Raw genomic sequence first — 13,937 nt, 5'->3', positions numbered from 1 at the left:
ACCATTTTCTGTACATATTTTATTTTCAAATGCATTGTATACTTTACAGCTATCTCACGCCTACTCTGTTTGCTTCTTAATATTACTTAAAATGCAAATATTTGACAATGAAAGTGCTTTCATGGCGAAACTGCCAAATTCACTGCTAAATCAGCTTGCTGGTAAACATCACCACGACCACAAATTGAGAATGAATAAGCAAACTTTAAGTTCTCTGTAAAGTTAAATCATATCTACATCGCCTACCATTCCCCGATTTTTTATATTCGATACTGTCACAATGCTCGTAAAAATGCAAAAAAAAAAAAAAAAATATATATGATGACACTCACCTTTGTTGGTGTTCTTTTATCGCGACGTGTACTAGCTTGGAAGTTTCGACAGGGCAATTTACCGTTTACCTCTGAAAGAGGTAGGTCTGTTGTTATTTACCAGGCGTGAATTAAGAATCTATGTAAAATTGTCTAAATTCTGTTCAGAAATAAGGACGTTAATATTTTAAGACTTCAGCAATTTATGTTTTTATCAGCAAAAAAACACTATATCGGATATTAAAGTGTCCCACACTAAATAGTCGAGTTCACGGCTCTGTCGTGATTCACGTGCAAAATTCAATATTTGGCAGGACATAACCATACAAATGGACTAACGTACTGAGAGAATGTCACGCTGTTCTACACACTGGATAACCGGCTATCATGACGCCCGCTGGAAATGTAACCCAGCTGGAAATGTAACTCAGCTGTAAATCGGTAGGTAAAGGTTTTCATTTATTTCTATTAAAACAAAGCCAATTCTTGCAAATCAACTTGACAGTTTTGTCAAGGAATGACCATGGCTTACATTTACAATTTCTGGGCCAAATACGATCGTTACGTTTTGAGATATTCTCTAACAATTTCTTCAGTTTGAAAAAATCGAGAAAAAATCCAAAGTTTTGCACAAATTGTTTTGTTTATGAACAACCTGTGAAAACTTTTATCATCTGGTTTAACAGATGTGTCCTTTCGGAACACCTGTGTAAAGTTTCCGGGTTCTACGTTATTCCTGAAAAAATATATATTTGCCGTTAAATAGGCATGGTCGAGAAAAAAAGACTGTCGAAAACGGCCGCTAGTGCTGTCGTTGAACTCGGATGTTAACATTTATAGACTATCCATTAACTCCGATGATTTTGAATACTTTTGTATGTAAAAAGTATTACTGGCAGTGATTTGACGGAAACATAATTATTTTTTAAAATGGCACTTTCATTTCAAGAGGCTTTAGGACTATATTCCTTCACACCCGGGCTGAATTTTAACCTAGTTCACGCGTTCTTGCCATTTTACCGCCATGCGAAAGCCAACCATATATTTTTTTGCCGTTATACCGAAGCAATATAGTACATATTGCTATTTTGCCAGCTTTTGATGGTGGAGGAAAACCACTACAGGTGCCTCCGGGCTACTACAGAAAGTAATTTCACCTCGGGTTTTGCAAGTGCACATGATTGCTTCTGGTCGTCAGTCCTTTGAATTTCGTTTGAAGAATTCAGTATCTTTAATGAATCTCAAATGCCCGTTCTTGTTTTGAAAAGTGTTCTTAGTGCGGTGCTTGATAGGTGTATAATCGTTTTTGGTCATTCATAATTATTTAATTGCTCCTAATGTAAATCTGCCATTTTGTTTTATTCATAAATACCTTTTCAACAAATACCAGTTTATTCGTGGTCTAAAACTGCAAGTTGCTGATGTATAGAGGAAAACGATTGAAAACGATTGTTTCAAATTTAAATAGAACTTTGCAAAATGTCACATGACTGTTAATCAGTTATTTCTTAACATGGCAGCCACATGTAGCTTTAATTAACATATAACAAGGTAGATCGGAACTCTTCTTTGCTTGTTTACGATCTTACACAGTCAGCTATCAAATAAAACCGCCTGAACATGAGTTCTACTATACAACACAATATATTTGAAATTTTGTCTATGCATGTAAAGGAATTGCCAGCCTGACACAAAATACTTATTTATAGCTCTGTGTTAAAGTTTTGTTTTGTTATACTGACATTGGAGGTGGTCATTAATGAATGGGCCTCACTAATACTTGTATCATCGGTAACACATGTTTGAAGTTTAAAAATAAATACTTAAAAATCAGTCCATGCATGTAGAATCAGAGCCCGGACAAGACACTGCGGGCTGACGGACGGACGGACGAAAGGAACAAAGCAATTTCCAGACTCTAAACCAAAAGGACAATGATAATGAAATCAACCAGTATTACTCGACATGGCAATAAGGACCATACATAAGTATATACAAACTGTTTACTGACTGCAAGTATACACATTTTACACAAATGAAAGATGAAAGAAATCGCAAAAACACAGACAGACTAAACAGATACAAAATATACATAAAAATGAGACACAACGGGGCATATATCATGTCCACAAGACAGTTTGTTTTTACTTTTATACAGCTGTATTCTCGATAGCCGACAGCTGACTTCAACGACTGCCTATTTCAAATACAGCGGTCGTTTTCGACAGTCTTTTTTTCTCGACCATGCCTATTTAACGGCTAATATACTTTTTCAAGAATAACGTAGAATCCGAAAACTTCACACAGGTGTTCCGAAAGGACACATCTGTTAAATCAGATGATAAACGTTTTCACAGGTTGTTCATAAAAAACAATTTGCGCAAAACTTTGGATTTTTGCTAGATGTTTCAAACTGAAGACATTGTTAGCAAATATCTCAAAACATAACGATAGTTTTTGGCCCAGAAATTGTAAATGTAAGCCATGGTCATTCCTTGACAAAACTGTCAAGTTGATTTACAAGAATTGGCTTTGTTTTAATAGAAATAAATGAAAACCTTTACCTACCGATTTACAGCTGGGTTACATTTCCAGCTGGGTTACATTTCCAGCGGGCGTCAGGACAGCCGGTTATCCAGTGTGTTCTATTCTTTGTAGAAATTAATTTTACTCGATTGAGAAACGAAGTTTATTTGTTAGATTTTTATATTAGCTTATTTTTGAATTGTGATTTCATTTAGTAAATTGTTGTTCATTCTAAGGAGTTTTGTAAAAGGTTTACATTTCGCAAAGCTATTATCTAGTTTGGAGTTGTCAGGCTAATTTATCAAATATTTTGACTTATATAATTATTTATTTCGAAAGAGGAGTCTAGGAAGTTTCATTTGTATTAGTGAAAAATTTATATTGGCATTTTTGTAACATGATATTTAGCAAGTACTTTTCTCATAAATAGTATTTGTCAATTTCTTTCGTTGTAAATCATGTAATGCCGGTACTGCATTATATTGTATTGTATATTTTTTAATAAATGTATGGTTGGACTTGTATTGTACCGTATATTCAATAATTAACTGCAATTTAAAGACATTGTGTGTCAGTGTGTTACACAACTATCAAAGTGTCCGTTTTGTTACATGGTAGCCGATAATACAGAGATATCGTCCATACCAGCTACTGCATTATGTTTATTAGTCCCCTACTGTTTGAAAACCAGTTTCGGTGACTATAGGAATGCGCTTTTCCGTCCGTCCGTCTGTCCGTCCTTCCGTCCGTCCGCAATTTAGTGTCCGGTCCATAATTCTGTCATCCATGAAGGGATTTTAATATTACTTTGTACAAATGCTCCCATGATGAGACGATGTGTTATGCGCAAAACCCGGACCCCTACCTTAAAGGTCAAACTCACAATTGGAGGTCAAAGGTCAGCAAGGCATTTTTCCTGTCCAGTCTATAACTCTGCCATCCATGAAGGGATTTTAATATTACTTGGCACAAATGTACCTCATAATAAGACGATGTGTCATGCTTTCAGACCCCTATCTTAAAGGTCAAGGTCACACTTGGCTGTCAAGTGTTAACATGGCATGAACAGGGCATGTTTCGTGTCCGGTCCATAACCCTGTCATTCATCAAGGAATTTTAATATCACTTGGCGCAAATATTCCCCATGATGAGAGGACATGTCACGCGGAAATCCCATACCCTGGCTCAAAGATCAAGGTCACAGTTTGAGGTCAAAGGTCAACAGAGCTTTTTTCCTGTCCGGTCCATAACTCTGCCATCAAGGAAGGTATTTTAATATTACTTGGCACAAATGTTCCCCATGGTAAGACGACGTGTCATGTGCAAAATCCGGATCCCTAGCTCAAAGGTCAAGGTCACAATTGGAGGTCAAAGGTCAATATGTTTTTTCCTAGTCGATGCAAAACTGTGTCATCCATCAAGGGTTTTTAATATAACTTGGCATAAATGTTCCCCATGATGGGACGACGTGTCATGCGCAACACCCAGAACCTTACCTTAAAGGTCAAGGTCACACTTGGAGATCAAATGTCAATAGGACATTTTTCATGTCCGGTGTATAACTTTGTCATGCAAAACAGGATTTAAATATTACCTGGCACAAATGTTCACCACTATGAGACGGAGTGTCACGCGCAAGAACCTGGTTCCTAGATCCCTAGATCGAAGGTCAAGGTCACACAAATAAGCCAAAGGTCAGATACAAGAATGACTTTGTCTGGAACATTTCTTCTTCATGCATGGAGGGATTTTGATGTAACTTGGCATAAATGTTCACTAGCATGAAACGGATTGTTGTGTGCAAGACCCGGGTCCCTAGGTCTAAGGTCAAGGTCACACTTAGAGGTCAAATGCCAAGTTCAAGAATGACGTTTTCAGAAGCATTTCTTCTTCATTAATGGAGGGATGTTGATGTAACTTTGTACAAATGTTCACCACTATGAGGCATCCTTGTTTTTATGTCCCCTTGTTGACACTATAAATAGCTTATATTGTAACTTATTTATTACAGGCCGTAGAGAAAATCGAAACCAATTTTCCGTGGTACAACATGCATGTTATATCCATTTTTAGGTGTATTTTGACCTATCTCTACTTGGTAAAGAGTTTTATGTGGACTTGTATAAAATTATTTTCCTATAAATAACTTACCTTTTTGATAATTGGCCAAAAAATACTATAGGTTTTCATATATACAAATTTTAATCCAAGTGTTTTGTTATTACATATTGTATATATACCCGGTAGTTCAATATTGTTTATACATTGTTGACAGATATCAGTTCGTTATGTTATACTGCAGTAGAGAAAATTAGGTGCCTTCCAGTAGGGAACTTTGTATTGCATGGCAATACTTAATTCACTTTTTTCACTGCATTAGGTTAATTTGTTGTTATAAATAATAGCTGCACTTAATCATTCTATTGTCTATAATTTTTATCATTATCTTCCCATCTTTATCATACTCTAACGTAAGTTAGTTTAGTTAGTAATTTACTTGAGAATTGATAGTTTTAATAAGGGACGTATTGTATTCAAGCGACGTATGAACTGAATAGTACGTATACTTTGCATAATTATTACGTGTTATTTATGGGAGCCTGAGGAGGTATGGTGTACCCAACTTAGCTGTTTGTGCTTTAATTATACCCCAACAAAACGAAGTTTGCGGGCTATATAGGAGTGAGCTTGTCTGTCGGTCGGTCAGTGTGTCTTTCGGTCCCAATACATGACAATGATGTCGCTTCAAACAAATGAAAGATACATAATTAATTTTCAATTCAACCTAACTATTTTTGTTAGGGACCTGTTTCTTGCGCCTGACACTCCGTCTCATATAAGAACAAGCTGTCAGTTTAGGAAGTTAGCTGACTGATTGCCTAATACAAGTGGCTGCTTAATACAGGTGGCCACAATGGCAGGTTGTACTGTGTAATACAGTTGAAACTCAGAACAATGTTATCTCGGATTCGGAGGGATGGAGTCTTACTTTCACATAGCCACACTTTGACATAAAGAAAATGGACGTTAGCACAATATTTCTTTATTGTTTTATCAAGTCTTGTCACAGTGTTGAATCACTCTTTGCTTATGTGACAATTTGATTATGACAGAAAATCACAGTTTACTCTGTGTATTTTTATGAGTAATTTTTGTGAGGTTAGTTCTTTAATTTACATAATGCTCCTACTTGAATTGTTTATCTCTCGTTAGAACTTTGATGTATCTTATTTTAAGGGATGGATACAAGTAACATTGGTTGTGAAGAACAAATATACCGGGCTCTCCTGAAGTAAACTGAATTGTATTAAGTATATTTTATGTATGAGAAGAGTTGTTGTTTGAACCATTTACCAGGAAAATGTCTGAAGGCTTTAAGTAGTAAATGTAGATTGTGCACCAGGGAGGCCATAATCTATATAGTTTTTCAGATTAACAGTTATCAAACAGTGGCAATACAGGATTCGGAAGTGAGCCTTCCAGACGTAACCATCATGTCCTTCACACAACATTCCACATACATATGTTAATGTTTATGATGAATCTCAGAGGTAAGTTTTATCTATTTTGATATATCTCTTATCTTGAGTTCAAAGACCAAAAGTGTAATTTGAACAGAAAACTGCCCTTTTGCTTAGCTCAGTTCGCCGACTATGATCAATAGATTGCACAGTCATAAGTTCAATTCCTGGGTGAGGTGTATGTCATTTTTTCTCCACCTTTGACTTTGATGTAGAGAAGTTGGGAGTTTAATGTGGAAATAGGTACTTAATAGTATAGAATGCAGGAACACTGGTTAGGTTATCTGTCAATCATTGCATAACTAAAATACCGTTGAAATAATGGTGCCAAATCCAAAACAAACAAACAAACAAACAAACAGCCCTTTTGGCCCAAAATATGAAGTCTCATGTCCATTAAAAATGAAACGATTTTACAGTATTTGGTACCTGTCCCGTTCAGAAAAATATATCTCTGTTTTATCTTTTTATTATATTATACCAGCTTTATATATAGCGCTCTTTTCATGATAAAGACGTTAAGAGGCATTGTACGTATACTAGTGCAAAGATATTCATTTAGGGCAGCTAATTCATCCTCTACTAGTACAGACATGGAGCGATCAGACCAGAGGGACAGAGTGAGACAAAGCCCCCAGAACAGAACAGAGTAAGAGAGAAATCCTTTAAATACAGGCCTGTCTGACTAACTTAGCTTAGCTCTTTACGAATAGACAAAGGTGCCCAGTGTATAGGACCGATACACACAAAGTCGTCTTTCCTGGGAAGACCCAGTACTGGCCTCTTAAAATGGTAACTAGAGAAGAGTAGCAACAAGAAAATGTTGTAGAAAAATTTAATGATACTCATATAAAGTGAAACAGACAACAATCTTCTTTTACTGATTTGCTTTGTTACATTTATATCTACTCTTTAGTACTACACATGATAAAAATGATCAGACAGAATGCAGTGAATAAAAAATATTGGGAGAAATTGATCTAAGAAAAGAAAACAACAAAAATTAAGTTACTCAGTAGATCTTCTTAAATAAAGAAGAATCAAATTGGTAATTGTTCTGAATCAAGGATTGAAATGTGTTTAGATGAAACACGGAAATAAAAATTCAAAGATTTAACATATGGCAAACTGAAACCGAAAACAAACTGGAGGGTATTTGTAAATATTCAAGTTCATTAGATATGCTAAAGCTAAAATATGAGGGAAGTTAAAGTTTCTTGTACAAATGTAAAATCAAAGTTGAAAACCGCTCTCCTACAATGTGAAGTTACAAAATTTGTGAAATCTAAGTTGATGAGAGAAATAATAGCATACAAGTAAGCTAAGCGATACCCGGTATGTAAAATCAAAGTTATAACTTAAAAGAAATTGTAACTTTTCACTTACAAAGTCGAGATATGCAATGTGTGAAAAGAAAGTCATAAAGGAAATTGTAACTGTTACTTTACAAAATAAGTTTTAAAATAATTGGAATCAAAGTAATTCTGGACAGTTTAACTTGTAACTTGTTTTCATACAAAATCAGGTAAGACAATAATGGGAATTAAGTCATAAAGGAAATTGTAACTTGTTCTGTTTCAAAAAGGTTACACAGTATATAAAATAACTCAGCACACTAATTGTAACTTGTTCCCATACAAAGTAAAATTACATAATATGTAAAGTCAGTGTTTAAAAAATAAATGAAATTGTTCTCATACAAAATCAAGTTTCACAGTATGTGAATCCAAAGTCAAAAAGGATTTTGTAACTTGTTTTTGCATTCAGTATTATTACTTAATATGTGAAGTCAAGTCAAAAATGAAATTTAATGTTGTTATTATACAAAATCAAGTTAAACAGTATTTGAATTAAAAGTTACCAAGCTAATTGTAACTTCTTCCCATACAAAATAAAATATCAAAATAAAGTTACACAATATGTGAAAATCAATATTATAAAAGAAAGTATTGTAACTTATCTCGTAATAAAAACCTGATAAAAATATGTTAAATTTTAAAGTAAAACTGACATTGTTGCTTGTTTTGTACACAATATAGTTACACAGTATCTGAAGGCAATGTCTTAAATGAAACTGTAACTTGTTCTCGTGCAAAATCAGGTTACACAGTATGAGAAGTCATAATCGTAAAAAAAAAATGAAACTATTCTTGGTCCCAATACAAAAACCAAATTACGAAATATATGAGCTCAATGCTATAAATGAAACTGTAACTTGTTCCCGTACAAGATCAGGCAAATTTATATGTGTAATCAATGTCATAAATAAAACAGTTCCCATACAAAACCAGGCAACACAGTATGTGAAATCATGACATAAAACTATTGCAACTTATTCTCATACAAAACCAGGTAAAACTATGTAAAATCAAAGTCAAAATCAACTTGTAACTTGTTTGTTCCAATACAAAAAGCACAATGTGTAAAATGAAAGTCAAAATCAAATTGTAGCTTCATCCCATACAAAACCAGGTAACGCAATATATGCAAGGAAAGTAAAAATCAAATTGTTACTTGTTCCCATACAAAACCAGGCAATACAATATGTGAAATCAAAAATCATAAACAAATTGTAGCTTGGTCCCATACAAAGCCAGGCAAAACAATATATAAAATCAAAGTCATAAACAAATTGTAGGTTGTTCCAATGGACCCATACAAAACCATGTAACACAATATGTGAAATCAAAAATCATAAACAAATTGTAGTTTGTTCCCATACAAAACCAGGTAACAATATGTAAAGTCATAAACATAGAGCTTGTACCCATACAAAAAATAGGTAACGCAATATGTAAGATCAAAGTCAAGATCAAATTGTGACAAGTGACTATACAAAATCAGGTTGTGCAATATGTAAAATCAAAGTCATAATCAAATTGTAATTTGTTCCCATACAAAACCAGGTAACACAATATGTAAAATCAAAGTCATTTATAAACACAACTTGTTCCCATACAAAAACAGGTAACACAATATGTAAAATCAAAGTCATAAACATAGAGCTTGTACCCATACAAATCCTGGTAACACAATATGTAAAATCAAAGTCATTTATAAACACAACTTGTTCCCGTACAAAAACAGGTAACATAATATGTAAAATCAAAGTCATAAACATAGAGCTTGTACCCATACAAAAACAGGTAACACAATATGTAAGATCAAAGTCAAGATCAAATTGTAACATGTGACTATACAAAATCAGGTTATGCAATATCTTTTGTTCACCTGACCAATCTTTACAGCGATTGCCTGTAGCGTATCGAAACGGGTAAAATTTTCGTTGCCTCAAAAACGGGCCAGTCTTTACAGCGATTGCCTGTTACGTTATGAAACGGGTGCCTTTTTGAGGTTTTAAAACCGGACCGTTGAATTGACGTATTTTGAGATAAAAATACGTTTAACAACGTTAAAATGAACCCGAATACGTTTTTCTCGGTTGTAGCTGTTTCTTCAGGTCAAGAGCAGACTTTCATTATAATAACATCATTTACCGTTTAAAAGAGTATAAAATGACCAAATATACATTCATCAACGATACAGTGCTCTTTCAGGTAACAACCAAATATACGCTCTTCAACGATACAGAGCTCTTTCGGGTAACAACCAAATATACGTTCTTCAACGATACAGTGTTTCGGGTTTTGCGAAACGAGTTTCAACTTTTGCCAACATGCCCACAACGTTCAAATACGTATTTCATAAATAATCAGTAATGATCAATATTACCAATAAGATCAATTTTACTATTTTATCGAGATAACACATATATTGTCTTCAAATCTACATAAGTCTTATGTTTGTCTCATAAGGCTTTATTATGCGTGATTTGAATTTAAATAGGTCAGGGTTTTCTTAAGAATGCTTAAATTATGCAAATTTGACAGTTTATTGATTTATATCGATAAAAATAGGTATTTTGAATAAAGACATTCCTAACAAAATTTATTTATCATGAATTTTACAGGTGAAATATTAAAAAAGTGAAAAAAAAGTCCGCTTTTCAGAACAAAAAGTAATAAACGTTTCAATTATCATGAATTTTACAGGTGAAATATTAAAAAATTGAAAAAAAATCGGCTTTTCAGAACCATACGTAGTAAACGTTTCAATTTCAGGAATCAAAAGTGAAAATAAAATTAAAAATTTCAGGGTTTCTGCGCTAAAATGGAGTCAGGTTTTGAGGAAAGAAAATTTTACCCCGTTTAAAAGCGTTATAGGCATTCACTGTAAAGACTGGCCCGTTTTGAGGACTCAAAAATTATACCTGTTTCACTACGTTACCGGTGCGCAAAGGATATGTAAAATCAAAGTCATAATCAAACTGTATAGCTTGTTCCCATACAAAACCAGGTAACACAATATGCAAAATCAACTTTCTCGTACAGATGAAAGTTACACCACCGTTTTTAAAAAAAATAGGATTGTTGCAACTTCAGTTATAAAACAAAGGAACATATTGTGTTTATTCTAAAAGAAAAAAAAACTAACAGAAATTGTCAATTAGAGGAGGATCGTAAAGTCTGCAAAATGAAAGCTACAGTTAAGTTACAGAATATGCTTAGTTTGTCTGAAGTAAGTAAGATAGAACATTCCTTTGAAAAAAATAGATTCTCTTGCATTTGAAGTATGACATTAACCCTTACCCAGCTTAATTTGTATAGTGAGCTTGTCAATCTTTCAAATTTGACTGTACCATTAACTGTTAAAAGGGATACTTACCAAAAAGATACTGACAAAATATCGAACGGCGCAGATTTTGATCAGGCTGCACAGATGAGTAAGCTGACCATGATGCAAACTGGTCATAAGGGCAGAATCAATCGTGTCAGCATAACAAGAGTTAAACAACAAACCAGGTCGACATTTTTCCAAAGGATAACTATGTCTCCAGCAGATGTGATGTAGAAAATAATATTGTTGTCTTTTACCCAACATACCATATTTTTCCATCTTGAAGCAATAGTTCTATATTCTAGAGTACCTTATATGTTCATACTGGATTAACTCCCCTTCTTAACCACTTCCTGCATCCCCATATAGCATAGTAATTGACTACTGGCTTATTTTAGTTCAGTCGAAAATTGCTGAAGCAATAAATTCAATGTCTTTTGTTTAGCATCTTTTTCTGTATTAAAACTTATAGGCTTATGTTATTCCTGGAATTCCATTAGTTTTACAGTTAGTTTTTTATTACTTGATATTTGGATTAACAGTTACAATCAGTGAGGATATGAAGAAATGTTCTGGTGCCGTGTTTCCGCCATTGTCCATTGTTATCTTTTCTGTTCCTTCATCATCATGGAGTACATTAAGATGTCTAAGGGAGGTTGAATATGTCGTTACCTTTCAAACTTGGCCAAACTGAATCTCTACTATTATGTGGAGTATTATTCTAATTATATTAAGGAACTTAGAGCATTTTAACGAAAAAAAAAAAAAAAAAAAAAAAAAACAGTGATGATATTATTTACAGTTTAATATGATGGAATGAATTTAAACAGAGGCTTGTTTCTTCTTTTCATTTTGTAGATGGTTTATTTGCAGACACTGGTGGTATGTGAAGCTTCTTTCAGCAATTTCTTGCTACAAAATGGTTATGTTTAGGTTTTGTTTACACTGTCAATGTTATTTCATCATCATCAGCTGATTACATGATCCACAAATATAGACTTCTTGTTGATGCTGATTGTAGCATATAGACCATGGGCACTGCAATCTATCTAATATTGTTTGACCTTGCTTCCAGTCTCCTGGGATATGATGTAAGGTGTTGTTATAGTAGCAGCTTACCAGCAATGATCCATCATCTAACATCAGCATTCCTTGTGGTCCATAAAGATCCTGGTGCTCGTATACAGCTGAAATATCACCCTGTAATGTTATACTGACTACACAGTCGCTGTAATAGTTACTGATGTAGATATGACTGGCATCTTCACCTGGCAATATGTAGTATGGGCTGGTAAATATCTGATTGTCTAGTGAAACCGTGTTATTGACATTACCTTGAATATCTACTATATGCACACTATGAGGATCCCAGCAAACCACATAGAGTTGACCCTGATGGTAAGTTATACCTTTGCATTCCCCTTTAACTGGAATCTTGCGAATGGTTGAAAATTTACTAGCTGGTGTCATTATCAATATCTTTCTCTTCTCTGGCATTGTTACTGCTATCTGGTCCTGAGGCAGTACAGCAATGTCCCATGGGCCTAAGTCAAGTGTCTTCTCTTCAGTCACTGCCTTACTTTCTGTGTTCACAACTTTCAGTTTATTGTTGTTGTAATCAGCCAGCATAACTTTGTGAGAGGACAATACAGCACATCCCGTGATATAGCATTTATTCACATCTGACTTTGTCTTTACAATTATATCTCCTATGTGATTTAACTTATCAAATACTTTCCCCTTTATCGGAGTCATCGGGTTAGTGGATATGCTCAATTCCTCTTTCTTCACCAGGGTAGTGGATAAATTCAACTTCCCAAATATATCTTGCTTAGTAAGGATGTTCTCTAACTCTTTGTTTCTTTCAAATGTGTGATGAACTCTTGTCTGGTCTAAAGATTCTTGAGCATTCTTCAAGTCATCCAATTCTAGTTTGGAGTTTGCTCGTCTAATGATGATGTAAAGTTGTCCATCCTGCTGTGAAGTTTTGTTGTCTTGTAGGTCGGATTGGAATTTCTTGATAGCTGAAGAAACAGTAGTACATGTATCAAGCACATTCTTGACCGTATGTTTGTCCTTAATCTTCTTTTTGTCAGCCTCTGTCTGAACTTGCTTTTGCAGTTGATCTAAGCGATCATCTATTTCTTTGCGGAAGTTAATAATTTCTTTGATGACAAGATCATAAGAGGACTCTATCTCTTTGTCTTGTAGTGTTGCCATTTTGACCACAGCATCAATATCTTTCATCTTCTGATCCAGTTCTCTCAGTGTGTTCCTGTACTCATTACTGTCCCCAATACCTGCACATTTATCAGGTATATAATCAATTTTACATGTCCTGTGATTCAGGGTTATACAGTCAGTACATCCGAGAAATTCATGGTCAGTGCAGAAAAACTTGATGATCTCTTTTTGGTGAATAACACACTTTTCAGTGCACATTGCCAAACTCTTGTTACCAACAATATGTTTCCCCATGCTACTTTTGTCAAGAAGTTGATGATGTTTGGAGGCCTTTGTTCGTTTATGATAAGCAAAACAGTTCTTGCACAAATATTCCTGACAGTCCACACAAAATCCACGGCTTTGTATATGCTGGCCAATAGCCAAGCATGGTTCACAACAGTGGTCAAAATCCTCTTCTGAACCTTTAGATACTGATCCATGAATACCAGAAACCTTCCGACCTGACACTGCCATATTTTTAATCTCTTGTGATATTTTAATTTTTCAAATGGTCCTTTCTTTAGACATAACGATTTATTTCTCTCTAAATAATGTCCAAGCTTTCATTATAGAGCAAGCAGTATGGCTATGAAAAGCATAGGTATTTTATTTGATAAATCCATGATAATTTTCTTCAGAAATAAAGTTCCTAAGGTCCAGAAATGTAAAAAAAAAG

The 13,937-nt window shown here is 34.4% G+C and overlaps 1 protein-coding gene across 1 annotated transcript; it reads right to left on the bottom strand.

Moving 5' to 3' along the window:
• Positions 1 to 11,989: 11,989 nt before the first annotated feature.
• On the bottom strand, positions 11,990 to 13,735 carry LOC123535840 (uncharacterized). The gene has a single exon (XM_045318594.2). The coding sequence runs from the start codon at positions 13,733 to 13,735 to the stop codon at positions 11,990 to 11,992; it is 1,746 nt and encodes a 581-aa protein (XP_045174529.2).
• Positions 13,736 to 13,937: the final 202 nt, after the last annotated feature.

This window comes from Mercenaria mercenaria, chromosome 17, assembly GCF_021730395.1.
Source record: "Mercenaria mercenaria strain notata chromosome 17, MADL_Memer_1, whole genome shotgun sequence".
NCBI classification, from domain to species: Eukaryota; Metazoa; Mollusca; class Bivalvia; order Venerida; family Veneridae; genus Mercenaria; species Mercenaria mercenaria.
Note: the sequence above shows the minus strand (reverse complement) of the source record. Positions and strands in the feature narration are given on the sequence as shown.